Source organism: Microtus ochrogaster, chromosome 22 (genome assembly GCF_000317375.1).
Source record: "Microtus ochrogaster isolate Prairie Vole_2 chromosome 22, MicOch1.0, whole genome shotgun sequence".
Taxonomy (NCBI): Eukaryota; Metazoa; Chordata; class Mammalia; order Rodentia; family Cricetidae; genus Microtus; species Microtus ochrogaster.
Window position 1 is genome coordinate 12,149,073 of NC_022023.1, and position 27,959 is coordinate 12,177,031.

The 27,959-nt window shown below is 46.8% G+C and overlaps 2 protein-coding genes across 5 annotated transcripts in view; one reads left to right on the forward strand and one right to left on the reverse strand.

Annotated features, from left to right (window-relative positions):
- The first annotated feature begins 1,566 nt into the window (after positions 1–1,566).
- Positions 1,567–24,976, forward strand: Tm6sf1 (transmembrane 6 superfamily member 1). Of its 4 annotated transcripts, XM_005357675.3 has the most exons (10): positions 1,572–2,310; positions 5,913–6,016; positions 8,633–8,730; positions 11,844–11,947; positions 12,566–12,648; positions 13,277–13,398; positions 15,556–15,660; positions 17,419–17,511; positions 17,685–17,804; positions 23,418–24,976. In XM_005357675.3, the coding sequence occupies exons 1-10, from the start codon at positions 2,219–2,221 to the stop codon at positions 23,607–23,609; spliced, it is 1,113 nt and encodes a 370-aa protein (XP_005357732.1). In that variant the 5' UTR covers positions 1,572–2,218; the 3' UTR covers positions 23,610–24,976. The 4 variants fall into 4 exon arrangements, with proteins under 4 accessions (XP_026640172.1, XP_026640170.1, XP_005357732.1 ...); XM_026784369.1 differs by lacking the exon at positions 17,419–17,511 and having other exon boundaries at positions 1,571–2,310; XM_026784370.1 differs by lacking the exon at positions 5,913–6,016 and having other exon boundaries at positions 2,264–2,310.
- Hdgfl3 (HDGF like 3) overlaps positions 24,949–27,959 on the reverse strand; it is a 52,069-nt gene continuing 49,058 nt past the window's right edge. Inside the window, exon 6 of the mRNA XM_005357674.3 lies at positions 24,949–26,030. Coding sequence (XP_005357731.1) covers positions 26,025–26,030 — 6 coding nt within the window. The 3' untranslated portion in view covers positions 24,949–26,024. The remainder of the gene's footprint in view (positions 26,031–27,959) is intronic.

A 27,959-nucleotide genomic window follows, 5' to 3' on the forward strand; every position in this document is an offset into this window, starting at 1 on the left:
CCCTGTTCGTACTGAAAACCCAGAACAAGCTCTTATATGGTCTCCTCCCACTTTGTCCAATTCTTTCTGGTATCTTCCTTCCACATTTGTTTCCTCTTCCCTCTCCTTGCCATTGGCTTGGTCCTGGTCCTATCATCTCTTGCCAGGATAAATGGTAGGAGCTTCCTGATTGGTCCTTTTCCTCTGGTAAGCTGCTGTGTACACCATGGCTTTTAAGATGCTCATCTCATCAGGGCAGCCCTTCCTCACCCTTTTGCTTGGCTTCCTGCATTTGAGGTTCTCTGAGCGGAGCCCTTATCACCTCCTATCTCCAGCCTCTTCTCCTCTCTGTCCCATAGTGTTTCACCTTTTCCACCCAGAGCAAATGATGTCCATGCATGGCAAGCTCTGTGGTATGTTTCCAAACCGTTCCCGTTGAGGCAGGGTCTCAGGGTCCCAGGCTGGCCTTGAACTTGTTAGGTAGCTGAGGATGACCTTGAACTTCCGAATCCCTCTGCCTCTATCTCCTAGTGCTGAGGTTTCAGGTGTGTCCCATAAAACCCCATTTATGAAGCACTGGAGAACAGATAGAGGCATCGAGTTTCTGAACGTCAGGTAAGCACTCCACCAATTACATTCCTGGCCTGCACTGAACAATTTTCATAAATATAACTTTGAATTTAAAGCAAACCAAGTACAGATGAGAAAGAAGAGTAAGTAATAACTGAGGTTCAGCAAGTGTCCAGGAAGACAGGAAGGGCAGGGCAGCCAGAGGCACTCAGAGCATATAGAGAATGCTAACACATCCAGGTACCAGAGGGGGAGGTGATGGTGGATTGGGCATACTTAGGGAGCTGGCCTAGGGGACTGGCCAAGGAAGAGAAAGTTCTTTGGGGGATGAAGGAGGTGGTAAAGATAAGGAGCAATCATGGAAGAGGGTGCTGTTCAGGCTTCCCTCAGACTTCCGAGAGAAACCTCGAAGATACCACAGTTTGGGTAGAGGCCTTACTTTACCCCTGTGTGTCTACTGTTGACTGAGTTTTTGCGAAAAGCTAGGACAGGGATTAGGAGAGCTGGCTTTGAAACAACTGAGTGGCCTGGAGCAGGTTATTGTGGATCAGTGGCTCATTTTCCTCACTTTTAAAATGAACCAAATGAGACTTGGTCGTGGAGACGGGAAGACCTGCACTCTGCTGCACCTGTCGTCGCTCAGGAGCCCACTTTTCTTCGCTTCCCCAAGGCCATAGCAACCAGGTTCTGCCGCAGGGGCCCTCTGGAGCTCCCCCACCAGTAAGGCGGCTCCAGCAGAACAGCGTCACCACCATGCTCTACAACCAGCCGTCTGTCTGGCGATATTCCGAAGAGAGCTCTTGTCTTCTAGTCTTTGTACCCTGCCGACCGCCAGACTAGTCTGCGCTAACCTGGCCTCCAAGAACACTTCCAGGCAAGGAATGAATACTGTCTCATTGTCCTACACCAGGGCGTTCCTCTGGGGGTCCGCTCTGCTACAAAAAAGAAAGGGAGCGGGAAACAGACCCGTGCGCTGAGCAGTGCAGGGCAAGCCCTTCATACTTGTTAACTCCGTTATTTCCACAATCAGACGATGTAGCAGGCTATCTCCATTTCACACACACAGAGAAAAGATACAGAACGCTTAGTAACTTGATCAAGGTCAAGGGCTGGTGAGCAAGTAGCCAGGGTGGAAACCGAATATTTCCAGTTGGCCCGAGAACCTTGGTTGCGGCCCTTGATGACTGCCCGGGGGGCGGGGAGGTTCCAAGGTTCCTGGAGCATCTGCCCCTGTGGGTCTCTGAGCCGATCTCGCGGGCCTGCACGCGCTGACACCCTCGGGTCTGGCTCCACCCTCCCCTGGCCCTTGGCTCAGCCCAGCGCCACTCCAGCTCGAGGATGCCCAGCTCCCGACTGTGACCCGCGTGCTTCGCCCAGCCACTCCTTTTCCCTGAGAGCAAGCGTCCTGGGGTGCTTGTCTCGTCGCGGTGGCCTCTGAACCACGGCATTCTTTAGAAGGAGCCGGGTGGGGACGCCTCTCGGGATCGTACCGCGCTCTAGCGCACCCGGGTGGCGGCACTGCCCTCGCGGGGCGGCTGCGGGGACGCGCGGAGGGGACGCCGCAGAGGGGAACCTGGAATTGTAGCGGCGAGGGGCGCGGCGTCGCCGGAAGCTGGGGTGGGGGCACCCGGGAGCGATGCAGTGAAGGGCGAGCGACGCGGCGGCGGCGATGAGTGCCTCTGCGGCCACCGGGGTGTTCGTGCTGTCCCTCTCAGCCATCCCGGTCACCTACATCTTCAACCACCTGGCGGCCCAGCACGAGTGAGTGAGCGCGCAAGGGGTCGGCAAGCGCCTGCAACTTTTCCGCGGGACTGGGGTCGCGTCCAGGAACTCCACGCCCGCCGCACGAGGGAGACAGCCAGGTCACCCGGACCTAGGTCCTCCTTTGGGCTAGGGCAGTTGAAGGTCTGAGGGCTGGGCGCCTGCTCTTTGCTGGTGCTGAGTGGGTAACTGGGATTATCCAGGTCAATACTGCAATGCTCCTGCCTCCGAGGCTCTCAGACACCAAAGGGTTCAGAGCAACACCGAAAGGCATGAGCCTGCCCTATTTGATAGGATCGTTTTCCATGTATGGACTTTCACTTACTTAACCATTTTTTAATTTTAGAAATTGTTGTGAGAGACTAGCAGAAATAGCTCTGGCTTGGCTACTAACAGGGTGGCCTGGCTTTAGCGTTCTGGTCTGTCAAATGGGTAGTATTTGCACCCTAAGGTTCTTGTGAGAACTTTGTGGAGGGGCTCTGTGACAGGAATGCCGGCCCGGAGCAAAGGCATGGTAGTTCAGTGCTAAAGCCCGGTGGAGCTGAAGGAGTCTACACGGACTCTGGCTCTCAGTCTGGCCTCCCACTTCTCTAAAGGGATCACTGACTGACCAGCCCTTGGGTGGTCACTGGAAAGGTGCCAGCTGCGGCTCTGCTGAAGCCGGTTGCTGCCTGCTGGAGGAGGAAGTAACCTGCTATGTTTTCCACAGCGGTTGGTGCTAAGGAAATTGCATCAGTCTATACTCTGTAATGTCCCCCACCCCAAGTCCTCCAGACTGCTAGCAGGGGGTGCACACATCGTCTTGCCCTGCTCTGGTCACCTCATGCAGACAACCTGAGCACGGAGAAGCTCTGTTAGCTTAGGCACAGGCTGCATCTGCCCTTGGACCGACCCCGCCTCTGGAGCATCTCCTGATGCAGAGGCTCTGGGCAGTCAGATGTTTTGTGCCTGTCGCTAGAGTGCACAGGGATCTTGGCTCCTAAAGTAGCACCGAGAGCAGCTCAGCGGACATTTATTGAACATGTGCTCCGATCCCTCACAGAAGTTGGGGACTAGCTGAGAACAGGCCAGGAATGACTGAGGAGCCATGAATTAAAAAATAGAGACCAGTAGATACATATGCTATAAAGACAACAAAACGGGGTGATCCGGAGGGGGCTAGTGGCCTGGGAAGGTTTTTTGGAGATAGGGATGCTTCAGCTACGGCAAGATCTGGGGGCAGAGTTTTGTGAGCATAGGGAGCAGGGTGAACACGGGAGGGGAAGGAAGTGGTTGTGATGGGCAGGTGTTTGCTGGCTGAGCTATCTAGGAAGGGCTGGACTGAGTTAGTTCCAGCCCTTCCCCCCATCCTCCGATACATAGGATAAACCGGCATTCCAGGACAGCTCTCTCATTTTGTTCTCTAAATTCTTCCTCCTGCCCCCCTTTCTGGTAAATCACGGGGCTCCTTGGGAGAACTCTAAGTTCTCTGGCACAGACCGTGGCAAAGGCTCCCTCCTGTCTGAGCCCCCTGCACATATCTGAGCCTCAGCTCCCACCCCAACCCCACCCCCAGAGCGTCAACTCTCTCTCTCTCTCTCTCTCTCTCTCTCTCTCTCTCTCTCTCTCTCTCTTTTCTAAACACCTGGTCCACCTTCTTGTCTCTGTGGCTGTTCCTTCTTCCTTTCTCCCCACCGTGGGTTGCTGAAGCACACTTAACTTGACGGCCCTGCGGAAATGAAACTGCCACTTCTCCATTTGTGGGTCCTCCCTCCAAAGGGATTCCTGCCTTGAATCCCCTCAGACTCCTGACTCACTTTTCCCACAGAGTTCCGACCTGTGGCCAGAGCCCACCTTGCCCAGCAGCAACTCCTCTGGCCACTGCTCCGCCCAGCCCTGTGTGCAGCGGGGTTTCAGTTGCCCTTCCTTTCCTAACTGGAACTTCTGCTTGCTCAGGCCTTTTATGAAACTCTGAGAAATAGGATGGTCAGAGAGGTCGAAGGGTCAGAAAGGAGTTGGAGGAGGGAAGCTTTTGCATGCCCCTGTATATGTTCAGTTATGGGAGATCTGGGGACAGAGCCTTGCAGGTGTTCTGGGGTATGTGTGAGCTAGGCAAGGTAGGGGGAGGGCTAGGTTGGTGTTTGTCTGGAGAGCAGCCCAGAGAGGGCTGTATGGCAGCCCAGAGGATTAATCAAAGAGCACCAGGAACTCCTGACCACTCCAGGCTTACAACCCCCGGCTTATCCAAATCGCCCTTTGCGCGGTTAAACCTGCTTCTGCTCGCCCTGAGCATGGGTTGTTTTCCCCAGAGGGTCTCCAGGAGCAGAGCTGGTGGGGGGGGCAGACGTGACCTACTGCCCCAGTTTCCCTTCACGTGTCCTCCTACCTAGAGGTGGAGAGCATGAGAGGGTGCCCTGAACTAATTCATGCTGCCTGTCATACTCCGTCAGAGCCTAGCCCTTTGAGCGCACAGGCTGTGAACTCACCCGTTAGAGTCCAGGGATAGCCTTGTCTGCTGACCAGCACCTGCCTCTGGGCTCATTGTTTGCACCCTGCAACATGGCTCACCAACCTGCCCCCTCCTCCCTGGGTATCTTAGATAGAGCGGCATCATGCTTGTGAGTCATGGAAGCTCCCCGAGGAGCCTGGAGAACCCACTGGTATGAGGGAGGCTTCAGAAACCTCCCATTATTTCCCAGCACACAGAGCCGGTCTCCTCATCATACGGTAGAATCCATCCATGCACATCCGGTCCTTCATCCACTGCCCCCATCCATCATCCATCCCTTACCCACTCACCGTTCATCTGTCCATCATCTCCTCTTCCATCCATTCATCCCTCCTCTCCCTCTACCACTGTCTTCCTCTTTCCCCAGGGATATGTGGTGGAGGTTATCTGAAGATCCCAGTGTTTGGGCCATGGTGTGGAGGTATCCCAGCTGGGGATCGGTGCTTGTAGCATCTCTGAGTGGCAGTGGGGAGCTGATTCTATAGAGCTGGCACAGAGGGCCACGGAGGTATTTGTCCAGAATAGGAAGCCCCAACAGTGTTGGCCATCTGGGTATCTCTGTAGGGCTGGGGTGACCTTCTGGCCAGCAGAGCTCAGAACTCCTAGAGATAAGTACCTCCACGTAGACAGCGGCTTCTCTTGTTCATCCGGAGTCTCGTAGGCCAGCAACAGTGCCTACCACATGGGGAAATGCACTGCGAATTTCAAGTTTCTCCCTGGAGGGCCTGTCAATCATAATGAAGCTCAGTCAGAGGGTTAATGACTGGTCCAGGGGAGGTGGCAGACTAGTGGTTAGACTGTTAGCTTCCAGGGTAAAGGGTTGGAGAAAAAGGAGGGCAGGGGCAGCTGAGCTGCAGCCATACTAGGGACACCGGTGGGAAGGAGAAAGGAAGGGGGGACCTGGGTTTCTGGTCCTTGAGTGTTGTGGGGTTGTGACCCCGGGAGGCCAGCATGCTGGGGACAAACTGCGGAAACTTTTTGGTGCCCGAGTTGAGGCTGGCTTCCAGGAGCCTTCTGCAGCACGGGGAGCCAGTGCCTTCAAGAGCCAGGAAATTCCAGGCACTGTTGTGTTTATTGTGATTAGTGACCACCTCCCTACTTTTGCTCCTGACAGTTCCTGGACCATTGTTGGGGTTGCTGCCCTCATCCTGCTCCTGGTGGCCCTTTTGGCTCGGGTCCTCGTCAAAAGAAAACCACCACGGGACCCTCTGTTTTATGGTAGGTGGGCTGGTAGGTAGATTCCTCAGAGGGAAAGGGTTTGTATCCACTCTGGCAGGGAGCCAGGCATTGGGTACACGTTCCTGCTGGGCTGTGGCTGCTCTGAGCCCACTGCTGACAGAAACTGGAACTGTAGGGCTGTTCAGGACAAGGCCCTTGCCTCTCAGTTCCCCTCAAGGCTGTGGTGTCCACTTTTAAATAGAGTTCTTCTAGAGAGTGACTGGCAGGGCCAGGCGGGCCTCCTCTAGGCACCCTGTTGAGCCCCTGGCCTGCTCTTACCTCAGCCTCCAGGCTGGGCTTTCTGCCTTTGGCTGGCTGCTGGTATGTGAGACTGAATGTGCTGCCTCTCAATCTACACCAGTGGTTCTCAGCCCTCCCAATGCTGCAACCCTTTAGCGCAGCTCCTCCTGCTGTGGCGACCCCCCCAACCATATAAAATCATCTTTGTTGCTACTTCATAACTGTAATTTTGTTACTTGTGAATCATAATGTAAATATCTGGTTTGCAATGGGGGTTGTGACCCGCAGGTTGGGAACGCTGGTCTACACATTTGTCTAAAGGGGAAGATAATACCATGGTCAGACATTAGTATTTGCTAGGGACTTCGATCAACACCTGACAAATAAGTATGTATATTAAATAAACAAACAAAAAAAGTCATTGGTTGGACACATCATGTGCCTGAGAAGGCTCCGAGCCCTTCAGAAGTATTATTTTAATACTTGTAACAAATATCCCTTCACTCGGCTAGCTGGAGGTGCCAGAAATGCAGACAGGATCATGGGGGACACCCCCAGACCCTTTTCACACACATGCTGCCTCAGGCAAAGCTGTGGCTGGTCTCGCAGCACTTCCTGTGGCCGGGAATTCTGTTGGGCATCTTATTCATTATGTTTCTGCAGATGTCAAGCCCTCCTTACGTGTGTCTCTAGCAATGGGCATCCATTTTTCTTGCTCACTGGCCTGTGGGTTGCCTGAGACGCTCAGCTCCAGGCTGTGGGTAGATTTAGGGCTGTACTCTCATCTCCTCCTGGTTCCCCAAAGCCTACACAGAGGGCTCAAGGAAGGAAAGGAATGTCCCCAGTGCTACAGTCACTTCCAGCTCCATCCTAAGGTCAGAGCAAACCACGTGACCTCATCAAAGGCGGGAAGCAGTCCCTGCCCACTGTGAGACTTGGCAAAGGTGGAGAGGGAATTGTAAGGGACTAGTCTCCCTGTTGACACAAGCACAACTGAAGCTTGGAGAAGTCTGAGTCTCTGTGTCTGGCTGGCCTCTCTGACTTCAGAGCTGATCTGGTCCCAGACAGTCTCACACGGCTGTCTATCCTTCCACTTCCTCCCCACTTAGCCTACTGATTGAGACATTTCCCCATCCTTGAGGTAAGGCAACCACTCTTGTATCCATGGTTCTGCTCCAGCTTTGAGAACCCTTCAGCCTTGCGGTCGAGCCCTAGGCCAGCATCCTTACCTACCAGGAGACAGAGACTATGTCTTTATCACCTCTCAGACAGTATCTATCCCCTCTATGGGTGTCACCAGCTGCTAGTGGATTACATGCCCGGTGCCTCGTTTTCCAGGAGCCATGATGGCTGCTTATCTGGGAGTCAAAGTGGTCGCACCAGCAGGAAGCAACCATGGGACCTCAGTGATACCTGGTGATACCCACTCAGGGACCCCTCACTCCTACTGGCTTCCCCTAAGGCAGCTTCCCCTCTCTCCTTTTGCTTTCTTCACAACTTTTGTATTCACAAGCAGAGTTTTCTATTGCCCCTTCCCGTTCCACAGTCTCAGACGTCAATATATTATAACTTAAAAAAATGCACTTTTCCTGGTGGACTCACAGGCCCCAAGTGGGATTGGTAGCTGTTATAAAGCTCTGGTCCTTAACTGGTGGTCATATGTAGTATTTAAAGCCCAGCTGGGAGTTTCGAACAACCGGCCAGATTCCGTAGATGTGGCAGCCTTCCTCCCTGCATCTTCAGCTGTCCCATCTCACGTGCATTTTAAAAGTCACAGCCTTTTGCTGGGTGGTGGTGGCACATGCCTTTAATCCCGGCACTCGGGAGGCAGAGGCAGGCGGATCTTCAAGTTCGAGGCCAGCCTGGTCTACAAGAGCTAGTTCCAGCCCAGGCTCCAAAGCAAAAAGTTTCTGCCTTTTCCCTTAAAGCTACTGACTGTCAGTTGCACATCAGCCACCTGCCTACCCTCAGGACCTCCAGGGAGGACAAGGCTAGCATGCTGGACACGTGGACACACTCTTAGTTGGCTTGCATGCCACACTAAGAGGACTCACCTTTTCTAGACCGCCTGATGACCATTTGGTTACAGTGGCGTAGCTCCTGCTGCTCAGGGGGGTGGGGGTTTCACTTGAAGAGAGTGAGGATGGTGGAGGTGGCCTGGAAGAATCTTCTGGCACACTGTGATTCTCTGTTTCTGTGATATGAGTTCCCTGAAGACCAGCCTGTGTGCGGCAGATGCAGCCTGCTTGTCTGTATGGATAACACCCGCAGCATTTCCTGAAAGAACATGAGCAACACTCCATAATAATTGGTGGATGCCCCGTCCTTGTTGTCTCCCACGGCATGCGTTTTCAGTTGCTGTCATCTCTGTTCTAGTGTATGCGGTGTTCGGATTTACCAGCGTGGTGAACCTCATCATAGGCTTGGAGCAAGACGGCATCATTGATGGGTTTATGACTCACTACCTGAGAGAGGTACGGGGCTGCTCGAGGGTTGCGCTGTGACTGGGTGGCTCACATGCAGGCTGCTGGTGGGGCACTGTCCCAGCCTGAGCAGGCACATGACAGGCCAGCGACGGAACACAGAAGGCCGGGAGACCTTCTTCTTCATGCCTCCTTTGCTCCAGAACTGTTTTTCCCTGCAAGTGAAGAACTTCAAATGATTTTAGTATTTGGGTTTCTGTTAGTGGATTAGAATCGCAAAGATCCCAAAACCGTCTTTAGTATACCTGCAATTTTACTCAGTACAGTTGGGAGGCTAAGGCAGAAGACCTGCTGAAAGTTTGAGGGCAATCTGACAATATGGTGAGCTCCAGACTAGCCTGGGCTACAGTATGGGACCCTGTATATATATGCATGCGCGCGCGTGCACACACACAGACACACAGAGACAGGGTCATATATATATTATCATAATATATATAATATATATGTAATATCAAGTTACTGAAGCTTGCTGAGTCTGTGAGTATCAGACTATCCCCAAATCATAGCTTTTGAGGAAACTAGGCTTATTTTCTAACTTAGAGTGGGTTGAATCCTGTCCTAGAGAGGCCAAGTGACCTCCTTAAGGTCACATAGAAAATATATCAGAGGTGAAAACAGTATTGTCTATTGCCTTTCTGTGTTTCAAATAAGGAGGAGTTTGTATGTCTCTCCAGGAGTGTGTGAGGGGAGCTTTTGAGCCAGGGAAAAAGGCAAGTTTGTGGGTATTGGGCCATTTCGTGAAGTGGGATATCTTATACCTAAGGTGGCTTCTGCAAGGCTAGCAAGAGCAAGAAGATGGCCAGAAGCAGTGCAGGGCAAACAGAGAGAGAGAGAGAGAGAGAGAGAGAGAGAGACAGAGAGAGACAGAGAGAGAGAGAGAGAGAGAGAGAGAGAGAGAGAGAGAGAGACAGAGACAGAGACAGAGACAGAGACAGAGAATGTTTCGGGGATTTGGAGTGGGATTTCGGGTCCAGATGGGGGTGATGGAGAGGAAGGCCCAATGTGATGTTCTGGTTCCTGTTTTGGGGTTTGTTAAGTCAGAGGCTTGAGGAGTGACATTCTATAGAGACTCCCAAATCTAATTCCATTTCTTGCCCTCAGGAGTTCACTGTCTAGTGTGAAGGGCAAATGACATTGGCCTGGTATAATGACAGAGGTACACTCTCAGTGAATGGGCTCTGGAAAATGCCCAGCAAGGCCTCTTTGAGTTGCTGGCATTTCCATAGCGTTTCAGAGTGGCCATGGGAAAGGACCACACACACTTCTATATGGTACAAGGAAGGAAAAGGGCTTCCAGGGCAAGGGAGCACTTTGGGCAGAGGTGTGGAAAGAGGCCTTATAGTGTCTATCTCTCCAGGAGTGTTTGCGAGGGAAATGTTGAGTTCATCTGGGGACATGTGGCGTTTTGGGTGCTTGAGAGACATCTACTAATGCCCCAACTGGCACGGCTAAGCAGGACTTCTGAGGAAAGATTTTGTCACAGAGAGTCAGGAGCCACCCAAATGCAGTTGCTTCCATGGGGAATGAAAGATCATGGTGTGCAGAGAGGGGCAGAGGGCCAATGAACTCAGAGGAGGGGCTTTCAGGAGGGAGGATGCTGCTCAAAGGGCAGGGTATCTCCCAGGTGAGGTTGCCAAGGATTTGGGTAGTAGACACAAGAAAGGAAGCTGAGGTGTAACAGTGGTAAGGTCTGGGACCTAGTGGAAGAGATGGGGCTTTGACCTACAGGCTTTCAGGAGGATGGCTGCTGCGTGCATCTCGCATTGTGGCTGGAGTGTGGTAGACGGGAAGCAGGGAGAGACGGGGTGACTGGGAATGCAGCCGTGGTTCTATGTGGGACTCCGAGGGCCTGAGCCTATGCAGTGATGAAACGGGAAGGTCACCTAAAGTGACAGCGTAGATATAACATCAGTGAGATTTGTCCAAAGGCTGCATAGACGAGCTTGGAGCTGGCTGAGCTGGTTGTGCAGGGGCCAGGAAGGGAGAAGCAGGTGAGTTGGAAGAGTTTAGATGGGTTTGAAGAGCCCGTGGGTGTCTGTCAAGCTCCCCAAAGAGACCAGTGCTGGTTTTCAGAACTGAGTGTGTAGGCAGGAATGACTGGAGCCATGAAATCAGCTGGAATCATGTAGCTAGAGCACCATGGGTATGAGAAAAAGGCAGTAGCCAGGCATAGGGCTAAAGTTTGGGTGTGACTTTTTTTTGGGGGGGGGGGTGCTGATGTTCTTGCCTGAGGGGAGCCAAAAAGTTTCAGGGAATGCCTCCTTGGCTGGTTGATACCGTTCAGCTGCTCAGACTTCTCCTAGTTAGAGAAAGGACAGCAAGCATATTAGGGAGACATGGGAAGCAATCTGGGAGGGCATGGTCCTAGGACAAGGAAGAAAACACCATTGAAGCATTCATGGCTGATGGGAACCTGAAACATGAGTATCTGGGAAAAGGGAACATGCATAGTTCATCATACAACTGTGGGTTCATGAAACTAAAAATATCTCTGAAGTGTGGCTTTGGTTGGTGATACCTGTTCTGCTCCTTAGTAGCTATGTGACCTCAGACAAGTCTTAAAGCCTTGAAACATGTTTTTGCCTCTGTAGAAAGCCAGTCCCGACCAGCCCAGAAGCCTGTTGGGAAGGTCAAATAAGGGGCAGGGGGAAGCTGGGTGTGAAATTGGACGTGGGTACCTGCCCAACCCACCACAAGATCAGCATGTCTAGTTAAGGTCAGCTGGGGGCACCAGCGAACAGGGTCTTCCTGGGCCACCCTTCTGGCCAGGGCCAAGCTCTTGCAGACACAAGTTTGGCCTTGCTCCAGTGACTGGGATTGCTCACACAGCCACCTGATGCCTTTGTGTTATTATACAAACTTTTGTCGAGTAATCAAACGTCATTTTGTTAGGAGTTCTCCTATTTGATGTCGTGGCAGACCTTGGTTCTGGCTGCCCTGGGGTGAAAGTCACATTTTTGCAGTCCTACCAACTGTTTGGGAGCTGTTACAGCTCAAATGCACTTAGTTCTGTTGTTTTACTTGTAACATACGTCTGCTGTCATGCGTTTAAAGATTCGAGTCTTCCTTACACTGAACTATATTTGTAATGCTCTCCTCAGGGTGAACCATATCTGAACACGGCCTATGGGCACATGATCTGCTACTGGGATGGCTCTGTTCATTACCTGATGTACCTGGTGATGGTGGCCGCCATCGCATGGGAGTAAGTGAGCTTTCCTGCTGTGTGTGTGTTACCTTTGCAACTGAGAAGGGGTATGTAAGGAAAACATATGTATGCCAGGGCAGGAAAGTTCTATGATCTGGACAGAGGTCTATTTTGTCTCACTGCCTTTTTTACCACATCCCTTTGAGCTGTCCCTCTACCTTGGTGGCAGCTCAGGCAGAGTGATCCCTTAGGTTTCTGCTTATGTTTTCAAAACAGAACAATCTCTCTAGGCGTGTTGGTGTACTCCTTTAGTTCCCGCACTCAGGGGGTGGGGAATGAGGATCTCTGAGTTGTAGGTCAGGAGGGTCTTCAGAGTGAGTTCCAGGCCAGGGCTACACAGTGAGAACCTGTCTCAACTAATAAACAAACATGTGATATCAACAATAAACTCTGTGTGTGTATGCATGCGCTTTACCTGTGTGGGAGTGTGCACTCATTTGTGTGTGTGTGTTTTACCTGTGTGGGAGTGTGCGCTCATTCATGCAGGCTAGTGTCGAGGTCAGAGGATAATGTTGGGAGTATTCCTCAATTTCTTCTCTACCTTTTTTTAATTACATTTTGTTTTGTGCGCATGTATGTGTGTGTGTGTGTTCATGTGCACGTGTTTCGTTGCAGGGAGAGCTACAGAACTATCGGCCTGTACTGGGTGGGCTCCATCATCATGAGCATTGTGGTCTTTGTGCCCGGAAACATTGTAGGTAAGAAGCCCTATTTTAACAGCCACACTTTCCTTGTTGTTTATCTTTTGCAATGATGGGGTTTTAAGATAGAGAAGTTGTTTTTCAGCTTTATAATAGATTGCAAGCTTATAAGAGCTATTTTGCTAAGTTATTTCCAGCCCCTCGGTGCTCCCATCTTTTAAGAAGTGCTTTGGAGCCATGCTGAGAAGTGTGCACTGAAGTTAGCTAAGCAATCGGCATTTGCTGCGTGGACACTGCTCACAGCTCTTTGTATTTCATGTCACTTTTCACGCGCCATGAGAACCCATGGTCAATGCACTGGAAATAAAGATTCTTCCAGGCTGAAGTAAAAGAAGTCATTTAGACAGGAAGAAAATTAGTATATGTGTGTTAATATAGTTTTTCATATTGTAAACAGGACATCACTGTTAAGAAACATCTAATGGTTTTGATGTTTTTTGCCTTATCTGATAAAAATAGTGCCTGGTTCATAGCAACATTTTATGTGATTTGAGGCAGGAAGTAGCTTAAATGTCAGTGTGTGTATACATGCACTAACAGACTTCTATCTTTTCCTCTCTCTTTTAGGATTTTTAAAAATTTTATCTTATTGAGCTATACATTTTTTTCTTTCTCTTTAAAATAGGAAAATATGGAACACGGATTTGCCCTGCATTCTTCTTAAGCATACCATATACGTGTCTTCCGGTCTGGGCTGGCTTCAGGATCTACAGTCAGCCATCAGAAAACTATAATTATCCCTCAAAGGTAATTTTATCACCCCGAAGTGTAACCAGTTGGCTACTGGTGTGTAAACTTGGGCTAGCTCTCTGGCAGCCAGTAACTCTTCCATGTCCTCGGGGTCACAGGGCTCACACCTCCTGCGAGGAGAGAGCATTTGGGGTGTTCAATCTCCAGGGCTGTGTTGCTAGCTTGGCATTTGCTGGCATCTTCATCAATGAGGCAGGTGGTCTGCTTCCATCTGAGTCCACCTGCCTCTTTCCACTGTCCCCTAACCCACTGTCCAGGCTACACTTTGGGGGACGTCCCTCGCAGGGATCACCTTGGCTCTCGTCACCCTTCTGTGTTAGCGTGACAGGGGAAGTCCAGGCTTGTCTGTGGCCTGTGTGTGAGCACTGACACTTCCTTTGGTAATCCCACTTACTGCTGAGCTGGTCAAGGCAGTGCATGAGGGCCAAGGGATCTGACCTCTGGGGTGCGGGGCCAGGACAGTGGCTGCAAGAGTCCTCCCAAGACTCCTCCACTTCCAGTCAGCAATGCTAGCCCCGCAGGTCTGCTTAAGTCTTCCTTTCTGAGAGATTTCTTTCTCTTCAGTTTATATACGAGATCCTTGGGTAGGGTTCTCTAACTCTATCTGATGTGCGAGAACAAAGTACTAGTTAGAACATGGTTACTCACCTGACGGAACTATTTTTACTTTAAAATAATTATTTTTCAAAATTATTTTTGAGGCAGGGTCTTACTACGTAGCCCTCCCTAGTTGGCCTCGAACTCTCCATGTAGTCCGGGTTGGCCTCAAAATCACAGGGATCCACCTGTCTCTAGCTCTTGAGTGCTGGAATTAAAAGCATGTGCCACCATGTCTGGCCAAAATTATTTTTACAACTGGAATTCATTAAAATACCTTTTTAGGGGAGTGTTGGGGTTGAATTCATGGCTACCCATGTGCCAAACAACCACTCCACCACTGAAGTTTACTTCTCGCTCTACGTACAGTACAATTTACACGAGGTTAACTTGTACATAAGCAACACGAGGTTAACTTGTACATAAGCAGATACTGCCGTGTAAACTCAGGCCAACAGCAGCCACACGCGTACATCTCTCTGAGGAGTGAGTGGCTGTTAGAAAAAAGGATGAACTGTAACCCTAGTTGGCCCGGCTCCACTGCTTGTGTGTGAGCAGTGTTTGCATAACAAGACGCACAGAACCACGTGCTGTCACTTGAAGGGTAAAACACAGCCATGGGCGTTATGACACGGTGCTGTTAGGAACCATACTTGGCCAACAAAACCCAGGAGTGTCAGACTCACTCTGTAGGGTGGTTTATCCATTCATCCAACTCATTTCCACATAGGGGCCTGTCCTGAGACCGTAATTGCTAACACCCTGCGGGGATTTCTGTGCAGGGCCACTCTCCTCAACATTCAGTGTCTGAGTGAAAAAAAATGCCCCAGTGTCTTGTACTGGGAGAACAGCAATTTTGGTCTCCTTACAGTATTTTCAACTTTAATCACGTGAGCACGTGCTCATAGGGAGTTGTTCAGGGAAGAATGTAAAACTGTTTATATTCTAAATTCTATTTCTGCAAACAAGGTTATACGTGAGTATATACGTATGTATTTACACATAAATGTATGTGTGTGTATGTGTGTGTATATGAAAGAGTCAGGCAGGATGGTGGCACACGTGAAATCTACTCCCAGCAACTTGGGGGGAGGAGGCAGGATAATCATCAATTTGAGGCTAACTTGAGCTACACAGGGAGTTCCAGGTCTGTCTCCGCCACGTAGTTGAGATCCTGTCTCAGAAAGCCAACCAACCAACCAACCAACCAACCAACCAACCAACCAACCAACCAACCAACCAAAACCATAAATGACCAGGAGTGTGTATCAACCACTAACAGCAGAGGCAATTTATGGTTACATTCTAGTTTCATTTTTCAAATGCATGTAGCTTACTTTTATAACATAAAAACGTAGTTTCAAGAAAAGATATGGACTAGTGTGGGATGAGCCTCAAATCACCTTAGTGCTTTCGCTTCATGGAAGAGGGAGTGCACGGAGGCGAGGTACTCTTGACTGAGCATCTCCCAGACTCACTGTTCATCACCTTAGCCTTTAGTGCTGCAGGCTTGGCCCTGGCCTCGGGATTATGCTCCAGCAACAAACTCTCTTTTAGGTTCTTCAAGAAGCCCAAGCGAAGGCCCTCCTGAGAAGACCATTTGACCTCATATTGGTTGTGTGTCTTTTCTTGGCGACTGGATTTTGCCTGTTCAGAGGCCTGGTAAGCATAGTATCAAAATAGCAATATACTATTCCAAATGGGAAAAAAGTCTCTGTCTCTGTCTCTGTGTGTGTGTGTGTATGTATAGTGTGTGCATATATTTAAAGCCATACTGTCAAACTCTTCTTCCTGCCACAGCCTGGAGCTCTGGACTAGCTTCCTGCACTTCTCTGCATTCCCCCACTCACAAGGGAAGGCTCGTCCTGGGCTCTCATACTTCCTCCTTTGGGTCCTCAGATCAAGTTCTATCTAGAAATATCTTCCTTATTTTAGGATACCTGAAAAACTGGCGATTAGAATCTTTCTTTTGTTTTCCTTGATCTCCCCTGCCCTGACTTAAAGGCAACCATCTTTGGTCAGGGTGATACACTAAGACCTCAATTCAGCTGTGGCCCAAAGTATCCAGGTGCTCTCAGGAGCAGGAACGGTGGGATCAAGGAAGAGGTTCCAGGGCAGTTGCCCCCATGCAGGGTCATGTGAGCATCTCACTGCTAAGGGTAATGCTGAATTAGGCTCAGGTTTGGAGTTTTTCTCTGTGTATCAGTTTTTGCGTGTGGCTTGTTTTTGCAGATAGGTTTTCTCTGTGGAGCTGCAGGGAACACTACCCGTTTGCTAGCTGTGCAAATGTCAATCTCTACGACCTACCATTTTCTTCCCCGTAAACTACGAGTGCCTACCTTACATCGTTTTCAAGATTAGTGACTACCCTCTTAGTACAGGGCCTGGCACAAAGAAAGTGTTCAATAAACAGCTATTGTTACTGTCTTCCTTAATACATCAGTGATTCTTCACAATGGCCCAGCTTTATAATTTATTCTTAGAAGAAATATTTTAATATCTAGGAATTATTTGCTAATCATATTCAGCTGAAACAATCACTAACTATTCTAACCTTGCTGGTATTGCACGAGTTGAGAACAAGTCATGGAACCTGTTCTTTGGTTGGTCTGTGCTAATTCCCAAGCTCAACCACCACCACATACTGAGATCCAACTGTATCCTTCCATGTCCTTCTTTTTTCTCTCTTGCCCCTGAGAAGATGTGTGCGTGTGTGCTGGGCGGGACTTCCCTGGATGAGCATTTGGGCAAAGGTCCAGCTCCACGGCTGGCCTGTAATCTACATTGTCATCTAGGAGGACATTGCAGTGACGGACAGCCGAGGACATGAGGAATGGTGCCTGAGGGGGAAGTGTCTCAGTGGTGTGCCAACATCTAGTCTGTGGCTCAGAGTCTACTCTGCAGGGTCTACATCTGCGCTCTGCTCTTTCCTGAAGTGGGCAGAGCTCCACAGGAGGACCCCGCTTTTGAATCATCCCTCGCTGCTTCCAAGGACCATATGCTCTGGGAGGCACAGGAGAGAGAGAGAGAGAGAGAGAGAGAGAGAGAGAGGGGGGGGGGGGCAGATGCTATTTTTGAATCTTGCAAAGCATAGTATGATTAATTTGGCACCCAAGTGTTTTTTTCTTGGTGGAGACTAGTTGGCTACCTATTCCCAAGTGGAACTCGTCATCTATACCAAGAGCTGTGCCTTGGCTCACTAAACCTAGATGCTGAAGCCGTGACTATCATTGTCCCAAGAACAATGTTCCACGGTTAACCTAGGCTTAGTCCTTCAGAGAAGTCGGAATGTTTCTGTTTTTCCTGTTACTGATGAGCCTGGAAAGACACAGTAGCTTATGACTGAAGCTGGCACACAGCCTCATCAGCAAACCCAAGAACCAGACAAGACTATTTATAATGAACTCATTTTGTCCTTAGATTGCTTTGGACTGCCCAGCTGAGCTCTGCCGACTCTACGCACAGTTTCAAGAGCCCTACCTAAAGGACCCTGCTGCTTATCCTAAAATTCAGGTCAAGTAGTTACGAAGTCTGAGGTTTTCCTAAAGTTAATTCTCTCTTATTTTAAATGAGAAAATGAGGTGTCTACACAGGAGAAAGAGTTAGCATTTATCTTTGAAAACGTTTCATGTTTTTGCTTTTTGTTAAGGTCAAGCTGTTAACTTGCTCACTTCTTCGTCACACAGATGCTGGCGTACATGTTCTATTCTGTCCCTTACTTTGTGATTGCACTGTATGGCTTGGTGGTCCCTGGATGCTCATGGATGCCTGACATAACGCTGGTCCACGCGGGAGGTCTAGCTCAGGTACTCAGATAGGAATATTCCCCTCTCCCATCTTTTTTTTTTTTCAAAGACAGTTTCTTTGTGTAACAGCCCTAGCTGTCCTGGATCTGCAGACCAGGCTGGCCTCGAACTGATCCACCTGCCTCTGCTTCCTAAGTGCAGGGATTGATGAAGTGGCCACCACCGCCGGGCTAGAATATCCCCTTTTGAGAAAGTTCTTTAGTGACCAGCTGTCACTGGAATTATGAAACCTGTCTCCGCTCAGTGAATTGGAAATCGTTTTCTAGTTCACTGGAAGACATTGCTGCTACATACACGCACTCTCTCTCTCTCTCTAATGATGCCACCTGGCAGATATAGTCCTTTAGTAAAACCAGGGTGCCCCGGGGTCACAGAGGTAGCAAGGGACACTGCTGTTACAAGACTGTTTCCCGATCTATGAACGTGACTCCTGATGAGAGCTGAACGCTCTAACGCTTAGGCTGTCTGTTCTGTCTAAACAGAGTCCAGAGCTCTGCTATACAATCCTTAACAGAACCGGGGAGGCTGGTTTAGTGTGAGTTCTGTTTCAAGGAAGCTGAGCCTGCCCTTCATCCCTCGCTCTGGCACGTTGCCAAGTCCCTGCCGGATGAAAGCAACACTGACCAGGAAATGAGAGTGGGGTCCACCGGGAAGCAAAGCACAGTGATTATACAACCAAGGGGACAGTAACCAGGATGGCAGAAAGACCCCAGAATTTGTATTGTTGAAAAAAATACAGTACTTACAGGGTCACTGGGTTAAATCCTTCCTTGCATACTTAGAATAATCATAGAAAAGCAGATAAAACCTGCTGAAGAAATACTCCTGGAGATGCTTAGCTGCTCTGCTCTTTGTCCACCTCTGAATCCCCGATCCTCGGTGCCTCAGTGTGGGCTTTTGTTTCTCCATCTTTTGACGTCAGCTGGAAGCTGGTGACCAGTCTCTTCAGCCCTGACTGCTGCCTCCTAAATTTAATTCCAAACTTATCACTTCACCTGGATGCCTCACTAGCACATCCGATTTCTGGAGGCATTTTCAGAAACTTCTGAAATGGAAACAGGAAAACTTGACTTTTTAAACACATTTGCAAAGCAGGCATCAGTCTACAAAAGAAAACCTATTTTCCTGTTTGATAGTCTTGCTTTGTAGCCCAGAACAGCCTTAATCTCAAAATCCTCCTGATTCAACCTCCTACCATGCCCAGGTAGCATGTCAGACTAAAAACAGGACTCTCGGTTCTCCCCATTTCTCCTATTGCCCATTTACTTGGTCAGTGGCAATAGCCTCAGCTTCTATTGGTCAGCTCAAGCCAAAAACCTGGAATCTTTTTAACTTACTGTATATGGGTGTTTTGCCTGTCTGTGGATCTATACACCATTGGACCTGGTGCCGTGGAGACCAGAATAGGCACAAAAATTTTTTTCAAATTTTCTTAGGTCATTGGAAGACACACTGGGTGATTATTGCATCCTTGATTTCAGACTGTTAGGACCCCCCCAAATCTGTTGCCTTCAGAAAGTACGAGCTCAGTTAAATGTTTAAAAATAAAAATCAGGCTATATTTTAGGTCAGTTTCAACTGGGGGACTTAAAAGTACGATCTCTCTCCATGTGCAGTGCCTGCTCTAGGACTGGAGCTGTAGGATAGCTTGGGAAGGATGTCAGACCCAGTCAGTGTTTCCCATCAGCTGGAGTACAGTCAGTTCTTTGTTATGTGCAGGTTAACCAGTTTAGGAGACCCGTGTTGAGGCTACAATGGTTATCAGTACTGAACAAAGAGGAGACTTTTCTTGTTCCCTAAAAGACACAGCACAATGGCTTATACTGCATTTACACTGTGTGGTACTGAAGTCATCTAAAGGAAGACATGCAGAAAGATGTACATAGGATACAAACACATTTTACAAAAGGGACTTGAGGATCCAAGGATTTTGACATATATGGGATGTCCCAAGGTCCTGGAACCAATCCTCCTTGGATGCCAACAGCTGACTGCACGTTGTTAGAATCACTGAAAATGAAACAAAAGCCCGAGTTGATGCAGTCAATGTGATGAACAGCAAGGGCTGATTCGAGCCCCTTGTCGTATATTGGTATATTTTACTTCTCTTGATCTGTGAAGTTGCTGAGATTAAACAGGCGCCAAAGAGCTAGGCATAGTGCCTGACACGTAAAAGCTACTGACTCCTGTTTATAATTATTATTGGTATAGTCTCAGAAAGGATTTAGAGAAAAATGCCTTCTTACTGTAATTAATTCTTTGACAATTTAGCCATCGTGTGTCTCACATATAATGACACTCCCAAAATAAAAACCTGGGCAAGGGCTTAGGGACAGATACCTGGTGAGAATTACGTAACCCCACATCCATCGGAGGGGGACACCGAGTCCGGTGACATCTCTCCAGCTCACCGCCTCCTCCACTCCTGGCCATACAGGGATTGGGAGGTACATCTGTGGACAGTCTAGATGAAAAGCGCTGACTTTCCGGGAACTAAGTTTCATGGCATTTTTCCTTCAGATACAAACCTTTCTGCCATCCACATCTGGTACTTTATTACTAAGTACCTTTGACCTTGGGGTTCACTTTCTTACTTGTTTCTGCTTTGATAGAGAAGGAATTAAAAGGTCAATTGTCAACAGGGTGCCAGATCATGAGCAGGTATTAGTTTTGTATCCACCATACTGCACCTGAGGTGGGCCCTGTAACTGAGCTTGTGTTGGATAAAGAATCCAATCTGGCCATGTGTTTCTAGAGTCAGTATTATCAGCACCTATGCGGTTACTCAGAAAACCCTAAGGTTCTGGATCATCTACTTATATTATCGGGTCTGCTACCTAGAGGCTTTGCCCGCTAACATTCAGGAGCCAGGGTTGTAATCATGGAGGAGAGGGATTAGGATAGGGTCACCCTTTCCCAATTTTCTCTATCAGGAACAGGAGCTATCACAATGTAGCCTTTGCTGACTTTCTTTACCTCATTTTACCTTTCTTTTTTCTTTCTTTCTTTTTTTTGAGACAAGGTTTCTCTGTAGCTTTGGAGCCTGTCCTGGAACTAGCTCTTGTAGACCAGGCTGGTCTTGAACTCACAGAGATCCACCTGCCTCTGCCTCCTGAGTGCTGGGATTAAAGGCATGTGCCACCACTGCCTGGCTCATTTTACATTCTAAACATTCAATCTGACAAAAACAAAAATGAAAACCAACAACAACAACAACAACAAAAAAAAACAACCCAGTATCTCTTATTTACGCAAGGTAGAAAACTTGGAATTAAGTCAAAGGGAACTGACTAGGGTGTTGGCCAGATCACTGCATACTGCCGCTATAACCGAGATGCAGAATTCAGCAGCACCTCACTCCCTCACTGGGCTCTGGTGCCAACCCCAGGCTGAGCTCCACAGATCATGTGTGCTGGGCACTCCTTACCAGCGTGTCTGGGACAGAAACCCTCTTCAGTCAAACAGCTTTTCCGGTATCAGAATCCTGAGCACTTAATACTAGAGGAGGCTACTGTTGGGGGCCCGCCCAGCTGGCTGCCACAAACACACGCTGTTCACTAGCAGGAGCTGCGGACAACTGGCCTCCAGGCTCTTTTCCCACATGCACACACCTTTTGGTAAGGAGTCTTACAGCCTTCACCCTTGGTAATAATGCTGAGAATACCTACCACTGTAGGTATAGAGAAATGCTTTAAAGGTTCTTTTCGTAGCTGACAATCACAAGACCATTGCTGTTGAACGTTTATTGAACTCTAACAATGTGATAAGTGCAACAGAAAACATCAGACACAGTATCTGCCCAATGGGCGCACAGTCTAATCAAAGGACAGAAGTCACTTTCTAAGGTTGCCATGAGCTCACTGTGCATGAGAATGAGGTATTATCCGCACTGTGTAGTGCAGGAAGGGCCCACCGATTCACCAACTTTCCGGGCAGGCTTGCCCACACAAGTGCACACAATGCATGTTTCTTACTCTTGGAAACCATGGGTGCCATTTTTCTGGTCGTTCTATTATGTACACAATAATCTATAGGGATAGAATCATTAAACCCACAAATCTGACAAAACCAGAGTTCAAAACTGGCCTCTAGTCCAGAAGAAAATGGTTATATATTCAGATCAATAGCTATTTAAAGTAGGGCCCAGAGAAAAAGTGTCAGGAGCCAAGGTTTTGTTTAGAGTTCCCTGACTGTTCACAACCACAGCTCCTCAAGGCAGCCTCCAAAGTGCTCTTTACTCAAGGTCTCTTGTCTGTGAAGCCCTGAGATGCAAACATTTGCTGGGCCTTTGACCATCTGCCCTCGGGAGGTGTGTCTGAGGGCAGAGCTCCTCAGTGCCTGTGGATCACAATGCAGGTAATCCACTTGTTGGTCCTTGTCAACACACCACAGGAATTTAATTTTTATCTCCAGAGTAGCAAAATCGTATTAGAGGTATCCAGAATATATCAGTAATTTACAAACTGTAGCCCATTAAAATATCTGCCATTGATACAAATTCCCAAACCTGCTTTTTATAAAAGCTTGCCCTTTTCTTGTCAAGGTCAAATTGAATGCTAAGTAGCGCTTTTATCTGCTAACCTGCAGCACAGTCAGTGTAGGAAATTAAGGTAGCACACACATTAAGAACATTCTCTAGGGAGCCATTCTTTACAGCACCCTCCACCTTTTCACTGTAACTTACACTTAAATCTTCTGTCTTTATTCATGTGTACCTTGAATTTCAGCCAAACATAAAAATGCAGACTTGGGTTTGTATTTTATTATAATACAAGTTTTCTGAGAAAATATTTTCTTGATTTTTTAATCCTGCTATGGCCTGTATTACTTTTCTAATAGTTTTTCTCTGTGCTTATGAAAAGTACTAAAAACAAACAAGTCAAGCAAAACTCAGCAGGCAGGCACATTCTGGATAGTCTGTGTATATAAAACAGAGGGAGGTCTTGCCTTTCTGTTCTGAAACTTGGATTATGCTGGTCACTCACAATTCTGAGTAGATTTCTGTCCGGTTTAAAAAGGTTGCCTGTGTATATGTTTTGTCATTTTATAATCATACTGCTATCGACAGCCAAGCTATTAACAAGTGCATCTTACAAACAACCACAGTGCTATTAAGTTGTGCAAAACTACATACATGACTAAACAAAACGACATGTTGGTGGGGCTCTGAGAGCTTGCTTCAGTTGTCAGTCTGACCACTGAAACGGAGATCCTCAGTGCTCCTCTGCACGTAGCTCGTTATACCTAACTACAGTTTAGCTTTGAAGCTCAACTTCATTTTTAATTGGAACCCAATGTATGAGTTAGCCGAGTGTCTATGTAGTATTCCTAGAATTAAAATTAGAAATGTTTGGTATTGGGCACTAGATAGGTTAAAAAAACAAAACAAAACCCTGGAACGATAAAACCACACTTGAAATAGGAGGCATTATTTAATAGCTATATCAAGAATGACCTTTAAGTGAAAGGCTATGTATTGAGACTGTGGGTTATCTACAGGTATTTTGCTTGTAAGGCAGGTTTTGAGGGGACGTGGTCTGAGTGAGTCACCCAGAATTCATCACTAATCCAAGAGTCAGGTCTCATGCTACTCTTTTGTTTTGATACGATCAGGCGCAGTTTTCCCACATCGGTGCATCTCTCCATGCTAGAACTGCTTATGTCTACAGAGTCCCTGAAGAAGCAAAAGTCCTGTTTTTAGCATTAAACATAGCATACGGCGTTCTTCCTCAGCTCTTGGCCTACCGCTGCACCTACAGTCCCGAGTTCTTCATGAGAACAAAGGCAGATGAGAAGGTGGAATGAATATACCTCACGTTATCTCTGGTCCCGTTAGATGGAACGGATGCTGTACTTCGTTCCCGTCCATGACAACACGAGAATCAGACTCGTGCTCTGCGGTGTGGGTGTGAGTGGGAATAATGGCATGTGTATGGTATATTCTCTTGGTTGAAGGGAAACTGAAGAAGTATGTCAAAATCTGTTTGTGAATGTGACCATGGATCTTAACATTGCACATACTGTGTGAAAGTTACAACTCCAGTGCCTACAAACAGCACAGAATCAAACTATTCAGGAGTGACTAACCATATTCACTATGCATATGAAAAAACTCAAAACAGCAAATACAGGTTGGAGAAATAACTTCTTCATATGAAACGTACGACTCATTGACAACCTTAATATAAATGCCAGATCAGCATAATATTCTTAAGTTGTTTGAATTGTCTTCATAAGGAAAGTACATTACTGTTGTTTTAAAAAGTTGCTATCCAAACTTCCATTGTGAATCTAAATAGCTAAGATGACACAAATCAACCTTATTAGTAGCTTTAATGGATACTTGTTTTACTGGTGGCTGGTAATATTTCTCTTCTGTGTATACTTTCAACAAAATTATTTTTGTTGTTTTATGAAGACAAACTTTATTAAATTTGAAGCATTTGATGTATACATTTCATGACAAATTTTGAACTTTTTATTTAAGAAATCTGTTATATGTTCCAATTTAAAATGTTATCCACATTCTTCATATGTTTTAGTGTGACCAATGAAGAAGTCTAGCGAATTTCACTAATTTTAAAATAAAATATTTGAAATTTAAAAGTACCTCTTAAAGTTAAAACCTGATGTGACACCCTGTCTCTTAATGAACTTTTGGTATTTGGAACTGTGTGTGAACAACAGAGAAACAAGCCAAAAGCACAGTCGCCTCCTCAGTATGCCCTGAAGGGGCAACTCCCACAGCCCAGCATCACCTTCATCATCACGACACTGGGCTTTTAGATCTTCGTATATTTTGTCTTCATGTTCATTTGTTCTTCAACAAAATAAGAAACCAAAAGAAAGTGGGATGCACATAAGGCTGTGTATAAACCCAGGGTCCACGGAGCTGCTGTGTTCTTAGACGTGCAGGCAGGTCACTGTCATTCCCTTCTGTCCCTCCCAGTGTTTTCAATTAACCTAACATCCAGAATAGATAAAAAGATAGAAAAAATAAAATCCTCACCTACGCTTAATTCTTATGTCAATTTGCTGTCAATCTTTGCTTTAATATAGGAATTACATCAATACTTCACATTACACGTATGAAGCCAAATAACACTAACTCAGTTGTTTACAACCTCAAACCTTACTCCCAGTATACATTCCAATAAATTTATTCTGTAAAACAATACATTTTTTTTGTTGTTTTTGATTTTTTTACAGTAAACTTTTGAGCTACAAACCTCAAACATACACGGAAGATGTTCCAAGGACAAGCATAACAGAGCGGATGAAACCCAGACTGACTAATGTGTTCTCACAGTATAAGCTGGCATAAAAATAAATAAGACTCTCTATTATCACAATAGCGACAATAATGTACACATAATAATCATTTGTGGATGAAAGTTAACTACTCTAATTCTAGTTCCAAAAGAAAAGTCTAGGTTAAAGTCTGTATCAAGAGTCAATGTTTTGTCTGTTTCCCACAGTGCTCTTGCTGATTTCAGCTGTCAAGTGTAAAGTCAGTCATTACCTTGATTGATTAGCTCAAATCATATTGGCATTGGGAAAAATAAATCCTTGCTTTATTTGGGTATAACACAGAAGACTCACTAGGTTCACATACACACTCAGGTTGTGTACACAGCAACATGAGTTGAGAAGCGTGAGTTTCAACTATCTACTTCTAATACAGGACAGGAACTGTACAGTATGGTTAAAGTTTACACATGGCCTTCAGACTGAGAGATGACTTTAACTCCACTCCAATATACAAACAGTATGTATCTAGGAGTTGGTTCTTGGGTTCTGTTAGAAAGAAAATCCCATCCTTAAGTATTATGTTGAGTAGTCATCTAAAAATATGAATCACTATTTAACTGAGTGTTTGATGATGGTGGGATAGAGGCAGGCAGCTGATGATCAAAACTGCCTTGGAAAAGGAGCTTAGACATGGAAAAGTCTGTGCAAAAATCTTGATAATTCTTAGTGGTTAAGGGAAACTTCATGCAACCGAATAACATAAAATTAAGTCAATAACCTTAAAAAAGGTCAAAGTGTCTTTTTTTTTTCCTTCAGACCAGAGAGGAATGTGACTATGCACACACACTGGGTGGGTTCTGTCAGTGACAACAAAGACTATGTGTTCGTTCATAGCAAATCCAAGAATTAGACAATCAAACATTTAACCTTCTTGTGGTTTCTCTCAATATGCAGCATTCATTACGGTAGTTAGGTCTGTAAAAAAGCAAATAAAACAAGCCTTAGATGAGCTAGGACACTAACGAGGGGAGCTATCCACACTTCTGGGGCACAGCACTATTTTTCTGAGGTTTGAGTCAGCATCAGCATTATGGCAGCAGCAATACTTAGCGAGATAGCTTCAGAGGCTTTGCTTTTTATCTAGCAAAAAGTTAAAGGCAATTTCTTGGCATTCTGTTGTAACAAACAAAAACCCTGAAGAGTAAACTTTGTCAGTGGGGCGTGGTGGTGTCTGCCTTTGATCCTCACATTCAGGAGGCAGAGACAGGTGGATCTCTGTGTTCCAGGACAGCCTGGTCTCTACAAACTGAGTTCCAGAACAGCCAGGGCTACACAGAGAAACAACCCTGTCTCAAAAACAAAAGCCAAACAAAACAAAACCAAAGTAAACTGTCTACTCTCTGCAGTAGTGTGCATGTTGTGCCCCTCAAGGACATGTCTACTGCTGGTACACATGGGTGCACACAGGTAACCGAAATACTTTAGTTACTTGGTACACATGACATAACAAGTTACAAAAGCTAACAGCATCAGTGTGCCTAGTCTCTGCTTGTGCTTCTGAAGAAAAGAATACAAGATGAAACAAAGTCTAATTCTCTTTTAACATTATACGGCATAGATGTGACAAAATTAAATATTCCTGTTTCATAAAAATTAAATTTTAATTTAGTCTTGTATTTTATTTTTTTTAATGTGTGTGTGTGTGTGTGCACACATGAAGGTCAGATGATAACTGACAGGAGTAGGTTCTCCTATCATGTGCATCTGGGTTCAAGACTCAGGTCCTCAGACTTGGTGGCAAGTAACTTTATCCATTGAGTCCTCTTGTAGACCCAAGAATTGCATTTAAACTGAGATTCTACTTTAAATTGTGTCAGATTATATTTCCCCAATGAGATGCTATTTTTGTTTTCCATCTCATTAACCTAAAAACATTAACTTTTAGTTCTCAAGGGATGGATAAAAAAGGAAAATCAGACCCCACATATTTTCCCCTAAAGCAGCTTGAGTTACTTCATAGATAACTCAAGCAACACACATTCATGTGGGATGTTCCCGCTTACCCAAAGCCAATCAAGTCACTACAGGACCTTCACAAGGAGAGAAGGTCATCCGCAGAGGGCAGGGAGAGACTTCTTAACTTTCTCTGCCCCTGCCCCAAACAAGGAAGCTAGTGGATCTTTATTTTTTAAATCATATTTACAACCTGTGAATCTGAAAAATATAATGCCTGGTAATTGATTTATTTATTAATAAATAAAAATACTAGACATGATTATACTCACATATACTTTGGAGGACTCTCTCTTCTTTAGGAGGGAGAAAGATACCCAAATAATAAAAAATTATTATTCAACCAAAGAAACCTTTAAAAGTATATTTTATTAATAAAATGTGAAAGGCAATAAATTGTATGTCTATGCGGCAGGAAGTTCATCTAACAGCCAGTTCATACTACAGGCTAGTGTGAACAGATCCAGCAGCTCCAGCAGCACTTTCAGAGCAGTGTCAATGCACTGAGAGATGACGGCACCAGTGTGAGCACTTAGGAGCACACCTCTCTATTTTTAAATAAGGCACTGTCAGACGGGGACTTGTGGAGCAGCTGCAGAGGCTACAGCTTTAAATACTCATGCCAGCTACCGTCCTCTTCTAGTCACCCTAACTCAGGGTGGTGTCCATACTGGACACAGCGCTCTGGTTATCTGCCAGGCCTGACACTTCCTCTACCCAAAGAGTCAATGTGGTGCTCATGCTTTGTGATCCCCTTCCGTGCCTTCCATGGCTATGCTGACTGACATCTAGAGGATCCAATCAGAATCCCCCTTGAGGTACTTTAATGGGAGGCACACTGAAAAAGGCTGTACAGGGCAGCAAAGCTAATGGATACCCAAAATATGGCAG

Excerpts from the sequence above, each read along its gene's own strand:
- Tm6sf1 (XM_005357675.3), top strand. The coding sequence starts at position 2,219 with ATGAGTGCCTCTGCGGCCACCGGGGTGTTCGTGCTGTCCCTCTCAGCC. Across the intron at positions 11,948-12,565 it reads GTGGCCGCCATCGCATGGGA|GGAGAGCTACAGAACTATCG; the intron begins GTAAGTGAGCTT and ends GTTTCGTTGCAG. Across the intron at positions 17,805-23,417 it reads ACGCGGGAGGTCTAGCTCAG|GCGCAGTTTTCCCACATCGG; the intron begins GTACTCAGATAG and ends TGATACGATCAG.